This window comes from Ambystoma mexicanum, chromosome 2q, assembly GCF_040938575.1.
Source record: "Ambystoma mexicanum isolate Mex_15411 chromosome 2q, UKY_AmexF1_1, whole genome shotgun sequence".
NCBI lineage: Eukaryota > Metazoa > Chordata > Amphibia > Caudata > Ambystomatidae > Ambystoma > Ambystoma mexicanum.
The window spans coordinates 230,008,134-230,032,967 of NC_090924.1; the positions used below are offsets into that span (position 1 = coordinate 230,008,134).

The 24,834-nt window shown below is 50.2% G+C and overlaps 1 protein-coding gene across 4 annotated transcripts in view; it reads right to left on the bottom strand.

The window, feature by feature from the left end:
• Window positions 1-2,790, bottom strand: part of NSMCE1 (NSE1 homolog, SMC5-SMC6 complex component) — a 395,968-nt gene extending 393,178 nt beyond the window's left edge. Inside the window, exon 1 of one of the 4 annotated variants that reach the window (XM_069647182.1) lies at window positions 2,652-2,790. In XM_069647182.1, the coding sequence (XP_069503283.1) occupies window positions 2,652-2,744 (93 nt within the window). In that variant the 5' untranslated portion in view covers window positions 2,745-2,790. The remainder of the gene's footprint in view (window positions 1-2,651) is intronic. The other 3 variants (XM_069647181.1, XM_069647183.1, XM_069647184.1) reach the window with 3 other exon arrangements.
• Between the last annotated feature and the right edge of the window lie 22,044 nt (window positions 2,791-24,834).

Consider the following 24,834-nt stretch of genomic DNA (forward strand, 5'->3'; position numbering starts at 1 on the left):
TCTGAATTTTTTGCTGCACAATTTGAAACCATTTTTTTTTTAAATGCCTCTGGGTGAAGCTCCACCCAAAATCTTACTGGATTAGTTTAGGGGCACGTGCTGTCTCAAGCCAGGGTAACATTAGGGGGACAAACTGCCCCGGACCTTCACTCTCAGAGCAGCCCTACCGTCAACTCCTTACTGGCAGTGTGAATTTGTTAACAAATGCCACGCACCTTGAAACACGTGTGTATAGGCGGGTTATAAATGCCATATCAGATCAATGAATCAGTGCTTTAGGGCGGCACATTAACTTGCAGGAGCCATCAGGCCATTGTCCACTAGACCATTAACACCTCACCATCCAGCAGCAACACTGTAGGGTGCATGCTGGCTACAAAAAAAGGTTGACAAAGGCACCCATTGTGCCCCTTTCTCGGCTGTATTATGCACAGAGATTACCTCCCTGCCACCTGGACTTGCAGCAGATTGCTTGGACAGCCTGCTTCCTGCATGATCTTTGGTCTGTCTCTGAGCAGTCCCATCCACTGTGCCAAATGCCTTATACAGTAAAATGTGTCCTGCATTCTGCAGCAAGACTCGTTAAAAGGTCTCTGCAAATTCGACCACATCACCAAGACCCTTCATCGGACTGCATTCTCTCCCACTGCAAGCCGTATTATCTTCAAATCTTGTTGCATCGTCATCCTGAAGCCCCAAAGCTACCTCACTGAGAATCTCAGGATCTCCAGAGGCCTGCGGTCCACCAGAAGAAAGGAAATGTCAGACTTGAATTACAACAGTGCAAGAAAGAGACAGAAGGCAGGCCTTCTCTCTCGCCCTACTAACCAAAATATGGAACCTCCTCCCCGTCAACATCATGCTTGCCCCATCACATCTACAATTCAGGAAAGAGCTCAAGACCACCTTCCTCAACCAGGAATGGCTCCTCCTTAACACCTAGGTTCACACATCTTGCACTCCCCACCCTACTTGAGAACCGTTGATCTGGTCCCCACTGCCTTCCCCCATGCTGCCAATTGTCTCCCCCGTGCTAGCTCTGCAAATTTTTTCTCCACCTCCCTCACTGTGTTCTTCCCCCTACGATTGTAAAGCGCTCCTCCGTCGCTTCCTGAAGCTAGGTCCGCACTCAATAAATAACCTAATAATATTCCGAACCTGTGCTTTGATTTATTGTTGCCAACATTCAGACATTTATAATAATCCATTATTTATAGATCACTTTCGCCAAAGCACTTTAAATAAAACACTCAGATAAATTACCCAAAAAACGAAATTAATACCCATTTGTGGACCTCAGAACGATAAAAGGTTGAGTAGACCTTGCTATGTTCAATCGTGCAACCCGCAGATAATACACAGATCCCAGCAGTGAGCTCCTAACCCGCTAAGCAATCTTACTGGTTGGTTCTCCTAAAATGTTATACCACAGCATACATAATACATTGCCATGGGGGGATACTTTTCTTATTCACGTAACTCTTATAATTATGGTGCTTACAAGCAGGAGGAATATGTCATGCTCCATTAGTAAACGAGATAATAGTGTTATATTTTGCTTTAAAATGTACCAGATAGGAAAGGATAGTGGGTAGGTATCACAAAAAAGATGTTTAACTGAACAAGTGATTAAACGACATTCTGTGTGGAAATTGGATAGATCAGAAAATATAAAGTTCAATTCTAACATGTGCCATCTGATGGCTTTTACAGCATTTAGAAGCAGGAGAAGGCAGATATGAAGTGCTATACAGGCAAACATGACAGGATCCCAATTACTTGACCTGGATATGGGAAAATCTAGGCCATAGCAAAATCAAAACATGGAGTATGTTTGTGCAGAATTATAGGCCTGAGAAATATAAAACAATCATGTGGACTAAAAAAAGAAGTTCTGGGTCATGGATACCACGTCCACCAGGCCTATTAAGAAAAACACTACTCTCCAGACTTCAGTTGTACCTTTGAGAACGTAACACATTAGAGAAAGTCAACACACATGAAATAAGAAGGGCTTGTGGCAGGGGAGGCAATACTGCAGTTCATGTTAGCAACAAATTGAATCGGACTTGAAAATGTACACGACAGTCTAATGGTTAATGACTCTACATACTGCCAGAATGTGAAATATGTTGGGGAACTATGGCGTGACCTTTGCGAGATTTTCAAGCTATCCAAACTCCAAATATACCCTCCAAATCTTTTTGATGGGAAGTGCAATGAACCAACAGCAAGATTGTCGCTTAGCCCAGCTGCACCCAGAGGACCTCATTAAAATATCCATACCATGCACTCAAACGAAGTGTTTTACAGTAAGAGGGGTGGGGAGGGGGGCTGACCAAACCTGGCGACAGCCCTGGCTCAAATTAATTCAAAGAAAGCGTGCGCACCCTTCCACTTAGAGACTCTAGTGGTATTGCCACAGGACTGTTTACTACCTCCAGCTCCCCATAACCCCTGTACCCAGCCTTCAAGATATTCGTTACAACATGTCCCTTAATCCAGGGAAATGCTCAGACTTCCCACCGAGATTCCTGTATTCTTTTTTTGGCTCTTACTCTTGATTAGTAGCTGAACGTTTAAACTAAGGGAAGTGACGCACCTGTTTTCTGATTCCCCACCAACAAGCTATTGGCAATCTTAACACTCACCTCTCTTGATAGCGCACAGTGACTATAGCGACCTCTAAACAACCAGCTACGCCACCTGTCTTTTCCCGCGGGTAACTTCAAAGCAAGCAACATCTATTTCCTATTAGACTAGAGGAACGGGCCTACTAACGTCACGTGTACTCATCACGTGCCTTAAAGTTACGCTCCGTGAACTGTTGGCAATACATTTCAGGGCAGTGTCTAATTGCCATACGAGAAACGGACCTAAGCAATGCGCCGCCTTCTCATCACGTGCTTCGAGATGCAGCTACACACAGTGACTTTTTTATTTTGGTCATTGTCAGTGGCGGTGTTCTGTAATATTTGGTATCCCATACCGATCTGGTATCCCCTGGTCTTGGCGCATTGCTGATTGGCTGTATTAAGCCTGAGCAGAGGCCCCTCTTCCGAGCTGTCACAGACATAAGCAGCAGAGCACCGAGTGCGCTTCCTCCGTTGCTTTAATAGATGAAACACTGTTCGTTCTGAGAGAAAGCTTTGCATTAAAAAGCAGGCTGTCTTTGAGGAATCCGCTGATGTAAAGCTTTCTCTCAGAATAATAAACAGCGATTAATCTATACCCACAACGGAACGAAACTCGGCATTGCATAAACTTTAACGTGTCATTAAAATACAAGGCTTCGACTGAAGCCATTAATGACTCCTTACAGTTCATGAAATGGCGAGCTGCACTTTGTGGTAATAACAAGACAGTTACATCTTATGAAAAGCCTCCCGATATTATCCTGTAAGTGGAGTATTCAGCATTGCAAGATGTGGTGAGGGGGACAGCCACGGTGAAACTCCTGCTACTTTCCCCTCAAATTCCAGGTTGTTTCATTCGCGCCCACCCCGCCCCAATCAATTTTTTTGGTAACATTACTAGTGGTATCTCGCATTTTAACACAACAAAAAAACGGCAGAAACATTACAGATGCAGGGAACTCATCTATTAGAGCTCTTTCCGGGCGCTCTGGGGCAAAATACATGCACATCAACTAATTTGCATATGGATTGCACCAACAGAAATTGCATACATGCCAACCCTCCCGATTTAGGCGGGAGACTCCCGACTTTTTAATTAAAACAGTCATATTTTTTACTGTCTCCCGCCTAAAATAACAATATCCCCAATGCATTCCTATGGGGAAAATGCATTCTCCCGATTTCGGTGCTGAAATCTCCCTCTCAGGGGCGTCGGAATGTTGGCATGTCTGAAATTGTGTAAGGCGCTCTATAAATAAACAAATCAATCAATCAATCAAATTACTTCACAGAAAGCAGATCGCAAGGAGCATCATCAGTCTTTGATACTTGGATGTGCCGTGCAACTGACTTTAGAATAAGTTGTCATAAGTAAGCCAAGTGGCAAATAAATTTGTGGTGCAAAATACCTAAATTGCACTGTTATATATGGAGCAAGTCAGGCTTTTTTTAAAAATAACAGCATGATATATTAAAGCTTTGAAGTGAATCACTTACAGAGCTGCAGATAAGACACAGACTGATTACATGGTCTGCCCAGGATCACACACTTTGGTTAAATGGTGAAACTGGGATCTGAACAATTTAAGCAACTGAGCACATCTTCACAGTTTTAGTTTATATAGATATGTATTAATGTTTCCCTTTGCATTTCATGTGCTTAAATACTACTTTATTTATGGCAATGCCTTGGAAGCAAAGCACATTACATAAGAAACTACCCTTTCATTGTTAACTTTAACTATACATCATTATAGAAATATGTTGAGCAATAAGAGTATGGAGTTAGTTTTACTGTCCCCATCCTGCATGCAAAGTCACAATAGCATCATGCAGATTAATGTGAGCCTAACAAACCCCCCTTGGGTAAAGCCATACTCATTATTTCATAAAGCCTGCAGCATTATGCAACCGTTTCACACCTGATCACTCCCTCCCATGCACATTTCTAAAGGGACAAAGTCCCTGCTAATAGTCCACTCTCCCTCCCATTAGTGCCTAATGTTTCACATTGAAATGCTGTGTTGACACACAGCATTTTGCAAGCACCTCTGCTGCTGCCTGGAACTCCTTGGGACATTGTCCTGGCAGAGGTTTCGGAAAGGGTAAGGTGTCTTGCTGCCAGGACAATTACTGTGCTGAGCAGGAATTATTCAGCACACATTGTCCTGCCAGGGGGACACCTTTCCTGTTTGGGCACCTTCATTGAGGTGCCGAACAGGAGAGGTGGCCCACTGACGAAAGTCCCTTTCAGGCTCTCAAAAGAGCCTGTGGGGTGGCAGTGTGCTCCCCGGCCCATGCTCTGTACGCCACTGTGTCCAGGTGTTCTCCAGCCGATCAAGATATGAAGCTTTACAGTCCCTGGTGCCACATCTATGAGTTCATGAACTACCCTTGTGCATTTCACCCATCCTACTGATTGAAGGGCTTTAACACACCACATAAGACTTCCTCCATTAGGTTCTACACTTTTTTTGTCAAAATGTTATATTCAAGAAAGAGCGTGAACAGTAATTTCAACAAAGTGATACATCCTCATCATATACCGCCACAGATTCCTTACATAAATCAAGAAATGCAACCTTTCAAATACAATTTTCCATCAAAGAGGCACTAATAAAAACAACCACAAACAGCAATACATAAGGAATGTCGGTGGGTACAAGGTGCGTTTGTGACAGACAGCAACTGGAACATCGACAAGACGGAGCACACTGATACAACAAGCATTAGTAATGCAAACAGTTTGGGTTTTTTTGTAGGCATGGCAAAGGCACTTGTCAGGCACAGTCATATTAGTATTAACTGCCCATTAGTAGTTGCAGGTGCAAAATGGTGGCAGTACCTGGGCATCTAAGCAGTGCCCGGCAAGTTCCTAATATTATACACAAGCCAAAATTGTTAGCTTTGCCAATGCTTGTGCTTAACAGCACTTCAATGAAATAAACACAGAGTGCTTATAAATTAAGTGGCTGAATGCAGACCTGACTTCAGCATTTTTATTGCACCAGTAGCGTGTTTACAGCAGCAATTAAGTCTGCAAGCTCTGTGACCCTCCTCATATGCCAACACCTGAAGGGTTTCTGTCAAAGAGGCTGATACCTTAAAAGTAGGTACTGAGACAAGGAAGAGGAACATGGAGGGAATATGCCTGAGAGATATGTGTAGAAAGGAGCATTTCTACACATAAAGTTGATTTACGACTGTGCCGGCCCGGTAACAGCGGTGCCGGTAAGCCTACTGGCACTGTTGTTACCGGACCGGCACAGTACGACTCTGTTGGCAGGTGCCGTCCCGCCCGAAGAGTTTCACGGAAGCACCAAAACCGTTATTAACGGTGACGTTGCTTCCTTGGTCCCCATTCCCATTGAGTCCTATTGGATTAATTGGGAATGGGGATGAACAGAATTACCGGCGCCGACTTCCCGGCCACCGGGGTTGTAATACCTTGGTGTTACCGGGAAATCAGGTGCTGGTAATTTTTGTTGGATCTGGCGGCAACCCGCCGGTTTTACCGGCAGGGTTACCGCCAGACCCGTAATGAGCCCATAGTCTTGTTATTCTTAACAAGATACAGTATTATTCTTCATAAAGTACCTATGCTGCTATCACACCCGGCTGGTGTGCATAGTGTAGTTCACTCCACAAGCAGGAGAGCCCCATGGGAGCAACCTCTCTGCCTGCCGCTCTGTGCTTTTCTGTGCAGCGCCCTGCGAGACCCTCACACGCCTCCTCGACCACGAATGGGGTGCCTTTGTGGCGTGGGGCAGAGCGATGCGGGCAACACAGTATGCTGTGCAGAAACATAAACACAGTAGGCATACATGTTGTGCTTCTCACCCCTTACAGCACCTGCAGGTAAGAAGCCCTCAATTCAGAACACAAGTGGGATACTGCTTTGGTGCATGGGTGCAGCAGGCACGCATTATGTTGCCTCCCTTTTACAATGGCATGGGCTCAGACCCTGAGTCAGGAGATAAGTGAGATGTTGTGCTGCTGCAAAGTGCCACCTCTTCTCTCCTGCATGTCTTTTGGTCTCACGTCCTTAGTTCAGAAGATGTGCATGAGTGGAGTACTGTACTGAAGTATTCCTCTTTTGTGCAGATCAATACAGAAGCCCTGCCGGATTATTTGTCAGTGAGTAGGACTGATACAGCCTTCCCTTTCAAACCCCACTGCCACAAGCTTGTTAAAGCATGTTCGCTGCTTCTAATGCAGTTCTTGGTGTAATCCCCTGGTTTAGCAAAGTCTTCCATACCAGATGATACCCTTAGAAAGTGGAACTGTTCCTATTTCATCAACCTTGCGGCCGTGGAAGCTGCCAATGTTGTCAATGCTGTGAGGCCCCATTAGAATATGTTTCACCATGAAAATATTTGAAATAAATAAAATAAAAATTGTACCTACTCCTGCTCACATGGAGAACATGGTAGCAAGTGTATTAATCCTCTCCACAGCAATATTACCATTCTAGCTATCTTATAGGATGTGTATATCATACATTTGTTAAGAAGGAGATGCATACAGCAGGCGCAGGCAGTATGTAAAAACAGATTCATTGGCATGCTTATTAATGCCGTTCAAGGGTGCCGCAGTGATTGGTGGTGTTCCACAGGTGGGGATTATATTTATAACATGTGTTTATCCCTTCCATGATGATTTTCCGGATGCCATATTGGGTGCTGGAATGGTAAGTGGTTGTCTTTATCACTCTCTGTCTCTCTCACACGATCTTTGACAAAACACCCTCCATAAACTAAATGCACTCTTGCCACTTCAATAATACACCTTGACCATTAACCTCATATAATTGCAAGGTTTTTGATAGACCCTGAAAGTATAAAAGGTGCAGTCTAGAGGTGTTCCTCAGATCTCTGTGATGGGGACTCAACCCACAGAACAACCTTACTGGCTCAACAGATGGCTATAGTCGGCCATGGTCTACAATTGCTGCCCATGATCGGCAAGACTTGACCATGATTGGCGATGCTTGGCAATGGTTAGCTATGATTGGGGATGGTGAGCCATGGTTGGCAATGATTGACTTGGGGATAGGCAACTGTGGTTGGTTTGGACGCTGGCGAAAGTCAGCAATGGCCAACTGTGTTTGGCAATGGTCACCTGTTGTCTGATCCTAAAAAACGTTTGGTTATATGAATATTGCAAAATGCAAAACCTTTTAACTGCAGATAACCAAGACAAAAGACAGTTCAGCCAAACAAAAGCCAGACTCTATATCTGCCTCTGCCAACCCTTATGTCATGCTTTCGCCTACTTGGCGCTTATCTGATCAGGTTTCATTTTGGAAACGCTTTAAAATAGCGTCCCGATCCAAGATGGCTCCCAGACGCTCTTGCCACGCGGTGACATCATCGCGTTCACATGCTCGGCAACATCTGATACCCGGAAATAAATAGAGGTAATTCAGAAGGCTTCTCGCATTGCAATTGTTTTGTATTGCGGAATGCTAGTTTGCCGTGCGACCTCGTGTTCTCTACTTGTTCCTGGTTCCCGTGTTCCTGGTTCCTGTAAAGACAAATTCCCAGAATAACAAATTTACCTGGAACGTGTTCTCAGCACCTTGTTTTTTTCCCCCCTCAAGGTTCTTTTCCCCCTGGGACCTGGCTCCCGGGGTAGCCGTAGTGCTTACCTGTTATCCTGTAATCGGGTTGCATGGTGGCTACCTGAAAGGTCAGGCCTTACCACTTCCCAGCAAAGGAGTCCAGAAGCAAAGAGGTAAGGACTGAACCTGACGCCTTATCTCCTAGTCATCATTTAGAGCATTAATTTTGGCTCACATGCAGAGGGGAACTAAACCACCACCTCATGGAGCCAAAACCTAACAATTCAAATGTAATCACTACTCAAATAATTCTACTAAAATAAAAAGTCAAATAAAAAATGAATCAAATAAGAGATAAAAGTAAGTTTGAGTCCCTGTAATATAGCCAGGGGTGTTAATGTCTCTGTTACAGATATATACTTGTATCCTATGGGTCCAAATTTCCCATTCCCAGTTAGATTGCACAAAGGGTTAATATGCCTGCTCTGATTTGTCTGTTACATGCACTGCACATAACTACAATTCTAAACAATGGAAGAGCTGTGGCTCCTGCAGCCCACCCCTGAAAAAGTGAAAAATATATTACGATTTGCTCCTCATAAAAACAAATGTCCTTTCTTCTGGGTGCTCCAGCACGGGAGCAGGACTTTCTTCAGTTCAATAGGGCACTGCTGCTACACCAGAATGGGACAGCTTTTGAAAGACTGCCCATGCTGGTGTGGCAGCAGCGCACTATTTAAGTGATAAGCTCTCCGCTCGTACACAGCAGCTTGGAGCTTTTCATTTCAATAGGACGTTGCTGCTACATCAGTACAGGGTAGCTTCTGAAAGGCTTCCCTGAGCTAGTGTGGCAGCGGTGTCCTATCACCCACCAGATACAGAGGGACGCTCTGCGGCAGACCGGGTTTACAGCCGCCCGTCTGCCTCATGGGGTAGAGCTTGCTGAGGTGGGTCGTAGCAAGGTTCTGGACCGAACTGGGACTTGCCTGTACTTCAGAGACCTATTCTAGAATCAGAAGACGCTGCTCTAGTATTTATGTGTGTGGGTGGGGGCTGTGCATGGGGGATGTAGCCGCTTCCCTCGTGTGCTGAGGAGGGACACATTGAAACAATCAGTGAGGGATCCTAGCATTCTCAGTGTCCCAAAAACAAGTCTGTTTGGGTTGTAGCTGAAGACTGTGATTGGAGGCAGACTTAGTTCTCAGTTGTCAAACCCTCAGAGGAAGCCACTCCCCAGGGTAATGATCAAGCTCAGTGGGAAGACTTGTCAACTAACTGCCAACTCACCCTAGTTTTGGCAGAGCCTCCATTGTTTGTGATTGCCCAGATACAATTCCCTTTCACACTTTCCCTTCAAAATAAAAAACATACAGTAGTCACTCAGTGGCCGATTAAAGTTTGCACCCTATGCCTGTTTAACCGCTGTGAGAAACCTGAAGGTGTTACCCTGGCTAAATCCCGGAGATCTGTCGTCCAGGTGGCCAGGACATGGCCATTGCTATTGGATCCTGTGGGTGGACTAGTGAGGGAGGATCACCTGGATGGGGTGTCCCAGGGGAGTGAGAGTGGGACACTGACAGGTGAGACGTGGTATCCCCCTTCCTTCAACACCTTTTCCCCATCCTCTTCCGTTGGACATTCAAAAACATGCCCCCCCTTTTCCGACACGAACACTTTCGCACAACATGAAAGACAATGGACTAACACCAGAGCCGTTTACCTGACTTGTCCCAATACCAGGGTCAGGCAAAAGTCAGGCAATTTATCAGAATCACACACACCTGACGGCCCTTTCCCTTCCCGAGAGGGACAAAAAGGGGAGCAAGAGAGCACAGAGAGCACAGTACGAGTGAGGCAGACCACACAATGAGACAGCTATGAAGACCAGGCAGTTCAAGAGGAGGAGAAAGGCGACAAACATTGAGAGGCAGACGAGGAGAGACACGACCGTGCCCTTCTTGACAAAACCCGGCAAAACCTCTGCAAAAGGAATCGTAAGACCGAGGACATAGCCCAAGTGTCCTGCAGCAGATGCCAAAGGTACACCGAGCGTATTGACGCTGATAAGCTGGATTGAGGGAGACTCCTGCTACCATGGTACAGGCATTGACTCCAGTTGAGAAGAAAACCAAGCGGTTCATCACAGCCATTGCGTCGAAGGGAAAACTGATAAGAACCGGGCTGTGGGGAATGAAAGTTGCAAAGTGGCAAAGTAAAAGAAGTTCAAAGAAAAATTGTAAAGGGGAGACCAGCTGCAGAAGGGGACCAGCACCACGTGGGTGCTGCTTCGCGAAACTCTGGTCGACTCTGATTGATCCCTGAGTGAAACTACAGATACCGTAGAAGGTGGTAGGAGAGCCGTCGAGATAGCTCAAAGTGGTCATACAGGAGGTCAAGCAAAATCCCTGTACAGTCGAAAGCCTTTGACCTAAGAACTACAAGAAAGCAAGGGAAGTAAGAAACAAGTTACTTGCCTGTAACTATTGTTCTCCAGCATCGATTCACATGCTCATGAATATTCCCCGACGTCGGGCTGGGAATCCTCAGTAAAGAAAAAATCAGTTTCAGTTTTGTTTCTAAACTGTCTTTCTACTAGTAACCAATCACTGGTCTCTGGGTCATACTTCCCCCAACCAATGACTGCCCTCTACCTAAGCCCCTCCTCTGGCAGCCATCTTCAGATTTGGTAGCATGTAAAGTGGCAGTAGGACCAAGAGAAGAGCCGCAGAGGGGTTGGAGGGAGGGTTCACATGTGAATCCATGCCAGACCCATGCTGGAGAACAACAGTTACAGGTAAGTAACTTGTTCCTTCTCCAGCATGGGGTCTGGCATGGATTCACATGCTCATGAATACAAGAATACATAGCAGTACACACATGCACAACCACGGGAGGTGGCAAGGCTCAACATTAAGCATTTCAACAACTCAACATTAAGCATCTCTTACCTCCTCACCAGGCTCACCTTCAGGTGAACAGGTTGCGCAGCACTGCCTGGCTGACTCTGGACTCCTCCCTGGAATCCCGGTCGACGCAGTAGAATCTCGTGAAGGTGTGCGTCGACCTCAATGTAGCAGCCCTGCAGATGTCCAGCAGGGGCACACCAGACAGGAACGCCATGTTAGCAGCAATCGCTCTGGTTGAATGGGCTCTCGGACGGCCGGGCAACGGTCGGTTTGTCAACCGGTGACAGTGCATGATGCAGTGCATGATGCAGCCGGAGAACCACCTGGAAATGGAAGCCTTCGAGAGAGCCTTCCCTTGGTTCACAGGTCCAAAGTTCACAAACAGCTGTGATGTCTTCCGAAGACACTTCATGCGGTCCACGTAGAACTTCAGCGCTCTAGCCACATCCAGCGAGTGAAAAGTCCTCTCAGCTGGCGACGAAGGCGACTGGAAGAAAACAGGTAACACCAAAGGCTCATTGAGATGGAAGTCCGACGGCACCTTGGGCATGAAGGAGGGGTGCATCCTCAGCACTACCCTCAACTTGTGGAATGTCAGGTATGGAGGTTTACAGGAGAGGGCCTGGATCTCTCCCAATTGTCGTGCAGAGGTGATGGCCTCAAAAAACGCTGTCTTCCACGACAGGAACTTCAACTGTGCCGAATGCAGAGGCTCGAATTGCGGCCCCATGAGCCTGGTCAGCACCACGTTGAGCTCCAACACCGGGGCCGGGGCCTTCACCGGCAGGAATGACCGGAACAGTCCTTTCATGAACTCCTTCACCAGGCAATGAGACCACAGAGATGACCGCCCCAGAGTTCTGGTGTAGCGGGAGATAGCCGCGAGATGGATCTTGATGGAGGCATGTGCCAGCCCCGCCTTGGCCAGCGATAGTAAGTACGGCAGCACTTGAGGGGCCGTAATCTGCAGAGGGTTAATCTTCTGTGCATGGCACCAGACAGAGAACCTCTTCCATTTGTGTCCATAGAACCTGAGAGTCGAGGACGCCCTGGCCTTTGCAAGCACCTCCTTGCAGTCCGCCGGGTTATTGTACCCTCCGAACTCTAGTGCTGCAGGAGCCAGGCCTGCAGGTTCAGTGATCCTGGGTCGTGATGGAGGATGGCGCCTGCTTCCCTGGTGAGACGATCCGCGTCCGTCGGTAGTTTGACCGAGGGGGACGCTGACATGTCCAGAAGATCCGGGAACCAGATCTGCCTCGGCCACTCAGTGCGACGAGGATCATCCTGCACCGGGACCATCTGAGTTGACTGATGAGTCGCAGCAGCAACGACAATGGAGGAACGCATACAGGAACAGGCCGTCTCAGGGGAATGAGAAGGCATCGCCCATGCTCCCCGGCTGGGGAAACCTACTGGCGAACCTCCGGCACTTCGCATTTGTCGCCGTCGCGAATAGGTCGATCTGGGGATTGCCCCATCATCGGAACAGGAGATCCACTTGATCCTGCCGAAGCTCCCACTCGTGGCACGAGCACAGCTCCCTGCTGAGTGAGTCGGCAATGGTTTTCTTAATTCCTGCCAGATGGAAAGGTACCAGGAACATCCCTTGGGCAACGGCCCAGTAACACAGCTCCTGCTTCCTGATGTAGAACATTGTGGTGGTGTTGTCAATGAAGATCCTTACAACCTTGCCTTTGAGGGACAGAAGGAACGACCTGAGGGCCCAGAACACGGCTCGGAGCTCCAGGACATTGATTTGTAGTGACCTCTCCTCCAGGAGCCAAAGGCCTCTTGCGTGGAGATCTACGGTGTGCGCTCCCCATCCTTCCAGGAAGGCGTCCATCGTCACCGTTTCCTGATGTGCCGGGGTCTGGAAGTCCATGCCCGCCACTAGATGCGTGCGGATGGCCCACCACCGGATCGCTTGGCGGAAAGTCTCGCTGAGTGAGATCCTGTCTTTGAAACTGCCTGCCGCTTGCATCCAACAGGTGTCGAGGAACTCCTGCAGTGGTTGCATCTACAACCTGCATAGGCGCACGCGGTAGATGCACGATGACATCATGCCGAGTAGGGACTTGATGGACCTCACCCTAGCCACGTCCATGGTCAACAGCCATTGTACCTTGCCCAAGATGGCCTTCGTCCTTTCCTCCGACCGCGAAGCCAATCGCGCCACTGTGTCGAGTCTGGCTCCCAGGAACAGGGCGTCTTGCGACGGTACCAAGTGGGGTTTTGCGAAGTTGATAGAGAATCCCAGATCCGTGAGCAGTTGGACGGTCTTCGCTGTGTGATCGACGGTGAGTTTCCTTGACTTTGCTTCGGATGAGCCAATCGTCCAGGTAGGGGTAAACGTGGATCCCCTGCAGGCGCAGCCGCGCCACCACCGGTGCCAAGCACTTGGGGAAGACCCTGGGCGCTGACTTCAATCCGAAGGGAAGGGCCTTGAACTGATAGTGTCGTCCTTGGACCACGAATCGTAGGGGGATGTGGAAGTAGGCATCCCACAAGTCCAGCGATGATAGGAAGTCACCTTACTCCAGCTGTCCCAGCACGTGCTGGAGGGTGACCATCCGGAATTTGTGGGACTTGATGTATTTGTTTAGGCGACGAAGGTCCAGGATGGGTCGCCAACCACTGGGCTTCTTTCGGACAAGGAAGTACCGCGAGTACACTCCGGAGCCCCAGAGCTTCTTCGGGACGAGTTCTATCACTCCCTTTTTCAGCATTGCTCGTACCTCCGGAAGTAGCTGTGGGATGTGGTTTTCCTTCCTGGCCACAGGTAGTAGACGGAGACACTTTCTTTGGAATTCCAGAGTGTGCCCATGGCCTAGCGCGTCCAGCACCCAACGGTCGGTGGAGATGGACTCCCACACGCTGACTAATTTCACCAGCCGGCCTTCCACCAGGGTGCTTCGGTGGGGGCCCGATGCTGCAGGTGGTTCAATCCTGCTTCGCCGAGGCCTTGGCGCCTTGGCCTCCCTGGCGACGACGATGTCCTCCTGCCTTGCCGCGGCCTCTGTAGGCCCCCTGTGACGATGAATGGGCCGCTTGGCGGTACGACGAGGAACCGCCACCAAATCCTTTGGAGGCACCTTGAGACTCGCCTCCGGAGGTCCGAAGGGCAGCCGTCGTTGTTGGAGAGAACCCAAGGCCCGGGCCGTCTCGGTGTCCTCCTTGATGGCCTGCAGTGACTCGTCCACTGCCTTGCCGAACAGGTTGTTCCCGTCGAAGGGCATGTCCAGTACCCTGGTCTGCACGTCCTGACGGAAATCGATGGCCTTAAGCCAACTGCGCCGACGAAGGCAAACGCTGTTGCCCATCTGGCGAAAGCCGGTGTCGTCGATGTCCGTGGCCACTGTGATGGCATGGTCTGAAGCCACCTCACCTTTCTGCAAGATTTCAAGGGCTTCTGCCCTCTTGTCGTCTGGGAGGAAGTCCAGTAGGGGAGCGATCTTGAACCACAGCTCCCTGTCGTAGGGCGCCACGATCGCAAGGGCATTGGCCGCTTTGATGGTCGTCGCCGCTGACGAGATGACTCATCGCCCCATAGCGTCCAGCTTCTTCCCCTCGCCGTCCCGTGGTGGAAGTGGAAGCTGATCCCGTCGCCCCTGCCGATTTCTTCTTGGCCGCTGCACAGACCACCGAATCCGGGGATGGCTGAGCTCTGAGACACATCAGGCGGAATCTGGGACCCGGTACTTATTCTCATAACGGTCCCTCTTCGCAGGACCCGTGGACAGGTTCTTGAGTAGCGACAGTCCTTCGTCCCAGATGTCGCCTAGTAACGGTACTGAGAGGACGGTCTTCCACTTGGCCTCCCGTCGCTGTTAGAGGAAGCCCTCCTTCTTCTGTTCTCCGGTACAAAGTTGGAAGAGCTCCGAAGCCCTGGCAATCATGGCGTGGAAAGAGCCAATTTTGTCGGGAGGGGAGGCCTGGGCAGGAGGTGATGGGAGATCCGTCCCGTCGTCGTCCGTCCCCGTCGTCACTGTCTCCGTTCCCATCTCATCCCTTGGTGGAGGGGAAAGAGGTGAAGGCTGGAAAGGAGGGGGAGGATGGATTCACCTCTGCTTGTTTGGTGGGCTTCCCGAATGTCCAGGCGCTGCTGGATCATCTGCTGGGGTTAAGGACAATCTTGTCCTTATCTCCGTACACAGTGCCTGGATAGCCATCAAGATTGCTCCTGAGTTGTCCTGTGGCATAGGCACCAGTTGCGACGGGAGCGACGGCTGGGGAGTAGGGTCCTCCGTCTCCTCCACGGTCTGCGGCTCCTCGTCCGCTCCACCGTCACTTTCTACTTCTGCCTCGTCGGGATCCCTCCCGTAGGACCGGACTTCCTCGAACCTCTTGTCCAGGATCTTTGCGACACCAGCAAGCTCATCTTCAGAGGTGGTATCTGTGTCCGTTATGGCTACCGTGCCCCCCCCTCTTTCTCTACCTGGGGTTTCACGGGGGTCTTATTGATAGGCTGAAAAGAGGATTCCCTCCGGGGTGGCAGGGAAACTCTAGGCCCGGATGTCGTCTCTACTGGGTTAGCCTCCACAGGCTTCGGCAGGGCCACCATGACTCCTTCGATCGAGGCCTTAGCCGGGTGAATCAGGGCCTTCGCGACTTTGGGCGCTCCTGAGGCCTTCACCTTGTGGGAGGGTCGCTGCCTCGCTCTGCCCTCAGCCGGGGCTTTCCCCTCCAGCCAGTTGGCAAGTCGCGTACGATGATACCTCATTGTCCGTTCCGACATGTTCTTACAAAACGCACAGTCCTTCTCCATGTGCAATTTGTCGCTGTGAAGGCAGTAGAGGCACCGGGAGTGCTCATCTTCCTTGAAGACATTCTGTAGTCCGCATCGAGGGCAGCTTCTGAACAGCTTGGGTCCTGGAGTCGTGTTTCCCTTGTCCTGGGCCATGACCACGCGGTGTAGGCCTCAAAGGTCTTCCGGAATCCTCCGAGAAGTGAAAACTCGACAAATTTTCACCCTTGAGGGGCGTAGAAAATTCCGAAACTGGTCCCCGTTGACCGTAAGTAGAATTGGTGGAGCTTGAGGCTCGATTGACCGAAAAAATAAGAGTAAACTCTTCAAAAAATCGCAAATTGCAGTAAAAGCTCCAGAGCTATAGCACGAGGACTCTTGAACGTGCGGTAGAAATCTGAAGATGGCTGCCAGAGGAGGGGCTTGGGTAGAAGGCAGTCATTGATTGGGGGCAGTGTGACCCAGAGACCAGTGATTGGTTACTAGTAGAAAGACAGTTCAGAAACAAAACTGGAACTGATTTTTTCTTTACCGAGGATTCCCAGCCTGACGACGGGGAATATTCATGAGCATGTGAATTCATGCCAGACCCCATGCTGGAGAAATCCTGCAAACATTGAAAGTAAATGTGAATGTTAAGTTAGCCAGAGTGAACCCGGAAGAGTGATGCTGACTAAGAGGGGACAAAGTCTAAAGTCCCAAAAAACAGTGCTTTGACAAACGTGAACCTGGTAGAGGGATGTCCACTATGAACTGTTAGAAAGGACATTAAGATTTGGGAACCAAGAGAAAGCCATAGTGAACCCGGTGGAGGGAGGCTGAAAGCAAAGAGGGGTCTGCGCCCGGAAGAGTGGGACCCAGGGGTGAAGCCATCACCTGAAAAATAAGCCATAGTGAACCCAGTGGAGGGAGAATGAAAGCAACAAGGGGTCTGCACCCGGAAGAGGGGGACCCAGGGGTGAAGCTATCCCCTGAGGAATACGTAGAACAGAACTTTGCGTTTGTTAGTCATTTTTGTAAACCTATCAGGCCCTCGGAAACAGGAGACTCAACCACTGAAGGCCTTGATATCGATAGGAACTGTTTTAGGATCCAAGCCCAGAAGAGGGAGTTCCCAGGGTGGAAGTCATCACCCATAACCCACTGAAGGGGGAATGAATATATTCGATTTGTGGAAATCGATTGGTACCTGAAAAGGAACTTTGTGTTTGTTATTTTACTCACCCTAGAAGGCAGGAGACTTTTTGAAGATAAAAGAGACTTGGCCATACAGGCTCCTGATAAGCTAAAACAGAACTGTCATCTCATGCTGAGAGAGCTCGAGACTGTGCTGTGCTCCAAGATCCCACCTTACCCGTGCTCAAAACATGGGCAAGGAAGATCCAGGCTACCATATCCTGACATATTATTTGTGAACACTTCTTTCTTTTTTTGAAAACTATCCCACACGCTTTTTCTATTAGTTGGAAGGCTTGGCAATAGGTTTCTTAGTATAGGCACTTTTTCATTTGACACAATGCCATTAGGACTGCCTTATTTTCGTTTGATCGTTGACGCTTGCTCCTATCTTAGATTTAGGTTTAGATTAGGTGTTTTTCCAATCTGCATACAGTTTAATAAAAACCCTTGAACTGTGATCACTTGTGTCTGTCTTTACTGTTGCCACCATGAGTTCCTTACACCGCCCTCCCCCTTTTTCTATCTGCCCCCTCATCCACAGAACTTCCTGACAAGAGTTCATATCTGCCAACTAGATATATGCCACCACACGTAGTGCTATGGGTCTATAGGAGGCACAATTAGTGGGGTCTTTCCTGGGCTTCAGGATTAGCGTAATCATGGCTTCACCATAGAAGGAGGGAGGGAGCCTTGATGGAAAGCTTCTTGCCAGACTTTCAACAAGTGCATGGACACTTTAGGACTAAATACGTTAAAAAAATACAGCCGTTAAACCATCCGATACCAGGACTTTTGAGGTGGGTAGCGCTGCAATGGCATTCATTATATCCTTTTCCTTGATTGGGGCATTTAAGAGTATAGGGTGCTCTGATTTAACTTGCACATTGGCATATCGCATAGGTTTACTTTGAGTTCCATAGGGAATTGTGTATTCTTCCTAGCACACAGTGGCCCTCATTACGACCCTTGCGGAAATCGGAAAACGATGGCGGAAATGCAATACCGCCATCGAATAGCGCTCGGTGCGACTATGACCCGTCACCGCAAAGTACGAAGCCATTAGCGACACCGTAGTGAACGCCAACGCTAACTGCACCAAGCACGCGCGCGCGCGCCATGCGAAACCGCAAACACCACCATGGCGCAACGGTACGCCAATTCCGACCCTAGCGGACATGTACCTAACGCCATCAGGCATGGCGTAATGTACCATTCCGCCATGGTGAGAAGTACGGCATCGCGAATCAACCGTAAACGGCCCCACTGAGTGCCTGTACACCGCTCCCTGCCCACAAAGTACAACTCCCCGTAGGTGCAATGAAGCCACAATGCAACCATTGAAATGTACAAGTCACCCATGCATGGCAACGAACAAAAGAAACACAAGAGGGGCCAATGGGAGCTGCAGGGCACAGATGGCACGAATACAGAAGCCATCCCAATGGACATGACCACAGTCCCCCACCAAGAAACGCACGCAAACACAGGCACCTGTGACCAGCCATATTCCGAGAATCACATCATTCCACCAGTCCACCTGGCTGACCGGCATCTGTCACACAAAATCCAATCCCCCGCCCCTGAGCATGACAACATTCAAACTGTCATATTGGCAGCCCCCATCCCTGACCTCACGGGCTTAGTAGGAAAACGCGCCCAGTACAGTACCACGCAACTAAACTCCGAAGCTGGAACCCAATCCAGATCTCCTCACAATACATCGCCCCCCAAATAGGCATATGCCACATCACTTGCAAAGAAAAACGCTACACGGGCCAAATCAGAATAGAAATTTAATGCACATCAAAGCCACCAAGCCCATACAGCCATCAGGCCATGAACTCCTAAACACCAATCACCATTGTGGGCTGCATCCGCAAGAAATGACCAGCCACTACTTGTGTGTCGTCCTGTTCCCTCATGGTACACAGAGCCACATTCACGTACGAAAAGGCAACATGGAAGCGCACAGAACCGCAGGGCCGTCCCAATGGGGAGGCACTAGTCCAGCTGAAAGGCCGAAATGTTGCTCCGAGCCACCAGTACTGCGTAAGGGCATGTGGGCCATTGGCGATCGTCCCATAAGATCGTAATGCTGCTCCACTGATTAACACGAAGCAGCAGGTGTCGGGAGTAAAACCCATCTGCAGGAGTGGCATACAGATGGCAGTGGCAAAAGGGGAGGAGATACCTGTCAACCAAAAGAAAAGAAAAAGAACAGAATGGCCATCAGAACTACATTCCAACTACTCACTTCAATGATCACACGAAATCCACAGCCATATGCATGCTAGCCCACTCCAAAGGATCATCACCACCCCAAAACCACTTGCGACTCCTAACCATCTATATCGAGGTGCAAACACCATCACAAACGAGTGTACCTGTGCATGCGTCTGTCAAAACAGAATCCATCAGATGGGAATGTTAATGTGCCTGGACACAAGTGTCTGAGGGCGTGTCGAGACAGGGAGGGCTCAACAAGGCCAGATAGACGATGGTCCCACCATGGCAGCCCTGCATCACATAGCGTAGGGGAGGCGGATAGATCCCAAGAAGCCCTGTACATGGCAAACTCTGTATCAAATCACCTGCCCATGCATCCATTCATCATTCCCTCATCCCGGAATCAAAACGCCTGAATAATTACTCACATAACATTAGAAACATCCATTGAGTCTGTGCGTTATGCAGCCTGCAAAATCCACAGTGCCCCAGCCCGTAATTCCAGTGTTGTGAAGTAACATGTATGTGGGAACGGCCGGCCTCATCGCCCACGTAGCAATTGCGCATCCCAAACTATTCATATCAATCATTGCTTCCTTGCCATGGGCCCTGTCTCAAGGACATTGAACAACAGAACGTTATATTTGCAGTCAGACCTGTGGGCATCTCCTCGCCGCTAGCTGGAAACCGAAAGCGTCGCCCTTGGAATTCCACATTTGCAACATCACGCCGAAAAGGCATCTGTGGCCGTTTGAAATCACTAATTATTCCATCGAGTGCGGCTGTGTGTGAAAATGGCAACTGCCTTCACCCACAAATGGGACGCCCCGCCCGTCATTGCAACTCGGTAAAGTGATGCATGAGGGCCCACCGTTACTCGAGTACTACGTTCCACTGACCCTTCACAAGTCTGTTCGCGACTGCACAGATAGTATGTGCAACAATGGGACCACAGCAGAATGAACATGTCAACCAATGTTACACGGCCATCGGGTACAAATACATGATTGCAATAGCAAGATGCCATTCCCAGATTTGCAGCCTTGTGCGCGGGACGTGCTCGGCCAAAGGGGAGAGCAGCTTGCACAGGTGGAAGTAATCACCACAGGTGGAGGCCATACAGCCTGAAAACACATAAATTGCACAGCCAGTCTCCTCCCACAACCACACCGAAATGCTACCGGCAGGACTCGCGATGTTGGCCCTGGGGGACCTGATAGCACTGCAACTACTCCAACTCCAAGAAGAAGACGAACACCAACTGCTACCGGCCGCACGAAGGAGACGCAGGAGGAGGAGGAGGCCAAGGCAGGGCCAGCAAGGGCCGCCAGCACAGCCACTACCACCACGCAGGCAGCCCGCAATCCCACGCCTCCGAGCACATCCGTTCAACCTCACTGATGAGCAGATCCACACCCTCTACCGTCTGGACCGGGACACCATAGCCGCCATTGTGGACATGACACAGGCTGACCTTGTCAGCATGATAGATAGCCCAACCGCCATCCCACCCCTACTGAAGGTGGTGTCTGTACTCCACTTCCTGGCCACAGGCACCTACCAGCACACAGTCGGACAGTTGCATGGCATTTCTCAGCCACTGTTCTCACGGACACTATTGCAAGTGCTCGATGCCCTCCTGCAGCACGCAGACGACTACATCTCTCTACCACGCTCGGAGCAGGAAATTACCAACACAAAAGTGGGATTCCATGCACTTGCCGGCATACCGGGTTGCATTGGTGCCATCGACTGCACCCATGTGGAATTGGTCGTCCCACATGCCATGGAGGCCCAGTACCGCAACAGAAAACAATTTCATTCCCTGAATGTACAAATGGTGTGTGACTCCAACAGGATCATTACACATTGTTGTGCCCGATTCCCTGGATCAACCCATGATTCTATGGTCTTGAGGAACAATACCACGCTACATGGAGCGACACGCAGGGAACAGATCCTGACTACTCGGTGAGTCTCATTACATGCATGATTATGTGGGGAATGTGATTTGGCAATGACCTGGCAGGAAGGGGGGGGGTGTGCGTACGTAGCAATGGCATTCCACATCATACGTTTCTCGTCCACATACAGGTGATGCTGGATATCCACTGAAGAGATGGCTCCTCACACCAGTCCGGAACCCACGGGACCAGCATGAGGAGGACTACAACCATGCCCACTCACGTACCCGTGTAGTCATAGAACAGGCATTCGGCCTACTGAAGACTCGTTTCCGCTGCCTCAGCAGGTCTGGCGGGGCACTCCTGTACCGCCATGAGAAGGTTGCAAAGATGGTCATGGCATGTGTCATGCTCCACAACATGTGCGTACGTAGAAATGTGCCCATGCCCCCTGACGCAGAACTGCAAGCACCTGATGATGGTCATGATGAGGGTGGGGATGTGGCTGCACCTCATGGAGTCTGCGAGGCACCGGAGGCCCGTGACATTCGTCAGCATCTCATTGATGCATGCTTCTAGTACTCACGCCTGGTGGCTGATACATGGACACGGGACTCGTGGCACTGCGTGTGTCTGGGACATGCACAATATGGACTGTACGCCTATGATGGCCTAGTACACAAAGATCAATGTCCACACATCTCATTGGTTGATCGTGCACTTTTTATGGCATATGTGATGTCATGTTGAACACCCTATCGACCCGCCACCCAAGTGAGCCCAACACACCCCCTCCACCCTCCTACCTCCCCCCCGAACACCAGTGTCCAAAGATGCTCATTGTCAGTGGGCTGTCGCTATTGCAAGCCCCCTCTGCGGGTATCAGGGGCACCCCTGCCTGTGGAGCGCAGGTTCCTTCCAGATCTACGTTGGGGGCTGCCCTGGACGGAACTTGCAACGGATGATGTGTCTGCCTGCTCACGTCCATGCATGTCCCTAGGGGTTTGCGAGAGCTCAGTGAGCACACGGCGCACTGCGGCAAGTTCGGCACATACGTCTTTGGACGTCGCATGCAGTTCCCCCCTCAGGCTCTCGGTGCTTCTCTCCATTTGTGCCCTCAGCGTCTCTGTGCCTCTCTCCATTTCTGCCCTAAGTGTCTCAGTTGATGTTTCTATGTCTGCCTTAGTGCCCCCACATTCATCGGCATGGTCCTTGAGGAGCGTGGCCATTTGCTGCTGTTGCACGATTAACTGGTCGAGGGACTGTTGCCTCTGCTGGGCCATGCCCATTTGCGGGGGTGTCACAGAGGGGCTGTTGTCCTCATGTTGCCTTGCCACAGGGCTTGGGGGGGATGGCCAGTCGTTGTCTTGTGGGTGCCCCTGCGTGGTATCCTCATGTTGTACGGGATGGGACAGACAGGGGGATTGGGACAGGTCATGGATGGATCTGACTTCGACATCCCCGTTTTCTGTGTCGGAGCATGCTGCCATCAATGGGGTGTCACCTATGGTGCTGCTGCCACCAGAGGCAGTGCCTTCTGTGGCATCCATTGGGGGGACCTGTGGTGGTGGTGTTGTGGGCATGCTGGCTGCTGGGGTGCCTGTTGATGTTCCCTCCTCTGTGCTGCCACCTGATTTGTGCTGCTGCCGTGTCTTGATGCGTGCAGCTGAGGTGGAGGGTCTCTGGCCGTTGGTCTTGGCCCTCTTTGCAGGTGTGCTGGTAGGGGTGTCCTGTAGCTCGTCGTTTGGATCGGACCCTGTGGTGGAGTAAAGGAGGGCGAGGGTTAATGATGGGTCTGTGGGAATTGGAATGGCATTGTATCACATGCTCTGGGGTGGTACCTGAGGGTGATTTGGGTCGGGTCCTTGGAGGTGCTTTGATTTGTGTGTGGAGTGAGGGTGCAGTTGTTTGGCAGCCTGCAGTTAGGGTGTGCCTGCTGCACGTGTAGTGCGTGTATTAGGGGTTTTTAATTATTTATGTATTTATTGTGGGTTTTAACGTGCGCTATCAGGCCGATGTGTGTGGCCGTTCTCCTGGACATGTGTTTCTGTTGCACTATGTGGACGCATGGTACTTCACATGGATGGACTGTGTGGATTTGGCATTGTTTTATCTGGTACACCTACCTGAATCTTCGGATGTCTGCACTCCTTTCTCCATCCCTCCGACTCCCTCTATGCTCTCCATTCCGATGGTGGAGGCACAGATTTCTTCCCAGGGGGTCAACTTGATGGGTGATTCAGGACCTCCCCCGGTGGCTGTGGCAATGTTGCGGTTGGCAGAGAGTATGCTGCGGACGCGCATCCGCAGGTCGTCCCATCGCTTGCGGCATTGCTGTGGGGTGCGGGGTGCGGTCCCCACCGCACTTACCCGCTGTGCCACCAGAGCCCATATGGTCTTCTTGTTTGCAAGTGCCGTTCTGGTCATTTGCGTGGAGAAGACGACGGCAGCATTCTCCTGGAGGGTCTCTGTTAGCACGGTGAGTTCCTCGCGGGAGAAGTGGACCTGCCGCTTGCGGTCGCACGCTTTCTTCGCTACTTTTCCCATTTGTCTTGGTTTCGCTAGGGTGGGTGACGGGTTGGGGTGTGTTTCAGGGTAGTGATTTTAGTGGTTGTGTGGTTTTAGTGGTTTTATAGGTGTACGCCGGGATGTTTCCCGTTCCGGGCCCATGTTTTAACTTCTGTTTCCGTATGTTTCCGGTCACCGTACTTTCCGGTAGGCGCACACTGCGGTGACCGCTAAGAGGGGTGGCGGTATTGCACCTAGGGCGCCGTACGGCGGCGGTGTGGGCCGTTTTGGGGTCATTTCCGCCATCGCGGACTTTGCACTTCCGCCGTGGCGTGGTGCTCGTGCCCGATGGGTCGGAATGGGCCGCACTTTGCTCCTTCGTGCAATGGCGGAAACGCTATTTACGCTGTGGCGCTCCGGTCAGTCGCTTTCCGCAAGGGTCGTAATGAGGGCCAGTGTCTTGCTAGAAGCATGAAACATATACACTAAGTCACTCAGATCTGACATAAGTGTCCCTTCATCGTTCAATATGGTCGCTATGTTGGTAGGCCCCCGTTCAGAATGCAGAACAGGTGATGGCTGGAAGGTTTAGAATTAATGTTAACTACTGGCATTGCTCGGGGCAACCCTCCAGGCCATTGTTCTTTGCCTGCCAAGCCATTACAAAAGAGGAAAGACCACATGCAAATCAGGCTTGGTCCCACCCCAAAAGGGGCAGTCTAGCCTGAACTACTAGGTCCCATCGCTTCTGCGCGAGACCACAAGCATCCACAAACATGTTTTGGTCTTGTTAGGCCTCATCAGTGAGGAGTAGCTTGGGTCTCTCGGCCCAGCAGTCACGGGACCCATGTCTGGGCATACCCGTCCCACTCGGGGTGACTACAGCAAAACAAAAGAGACGATGGCTCTTTCAGACCACAACAGTAAGGCTAGTAAGTGGCAGGTCTTCCGTCCTCTCCATATTTCGGGTCTGTGTCTGGGCAGAAACTAATTTTACCTCCTGATCTGCCAGTTGAACTTTTATGGATGGAAGCAGGATGTTATTGCTGGACCTGATCCATTTCAATCTCAAGTTGTCTGATCTCTACCTCGAGTTCCGTCAAACTCCTCCTTATGGCCTTATGGACTCCATTCTCTATGCCTATGCAGCATGAAGATAAACCTTGAC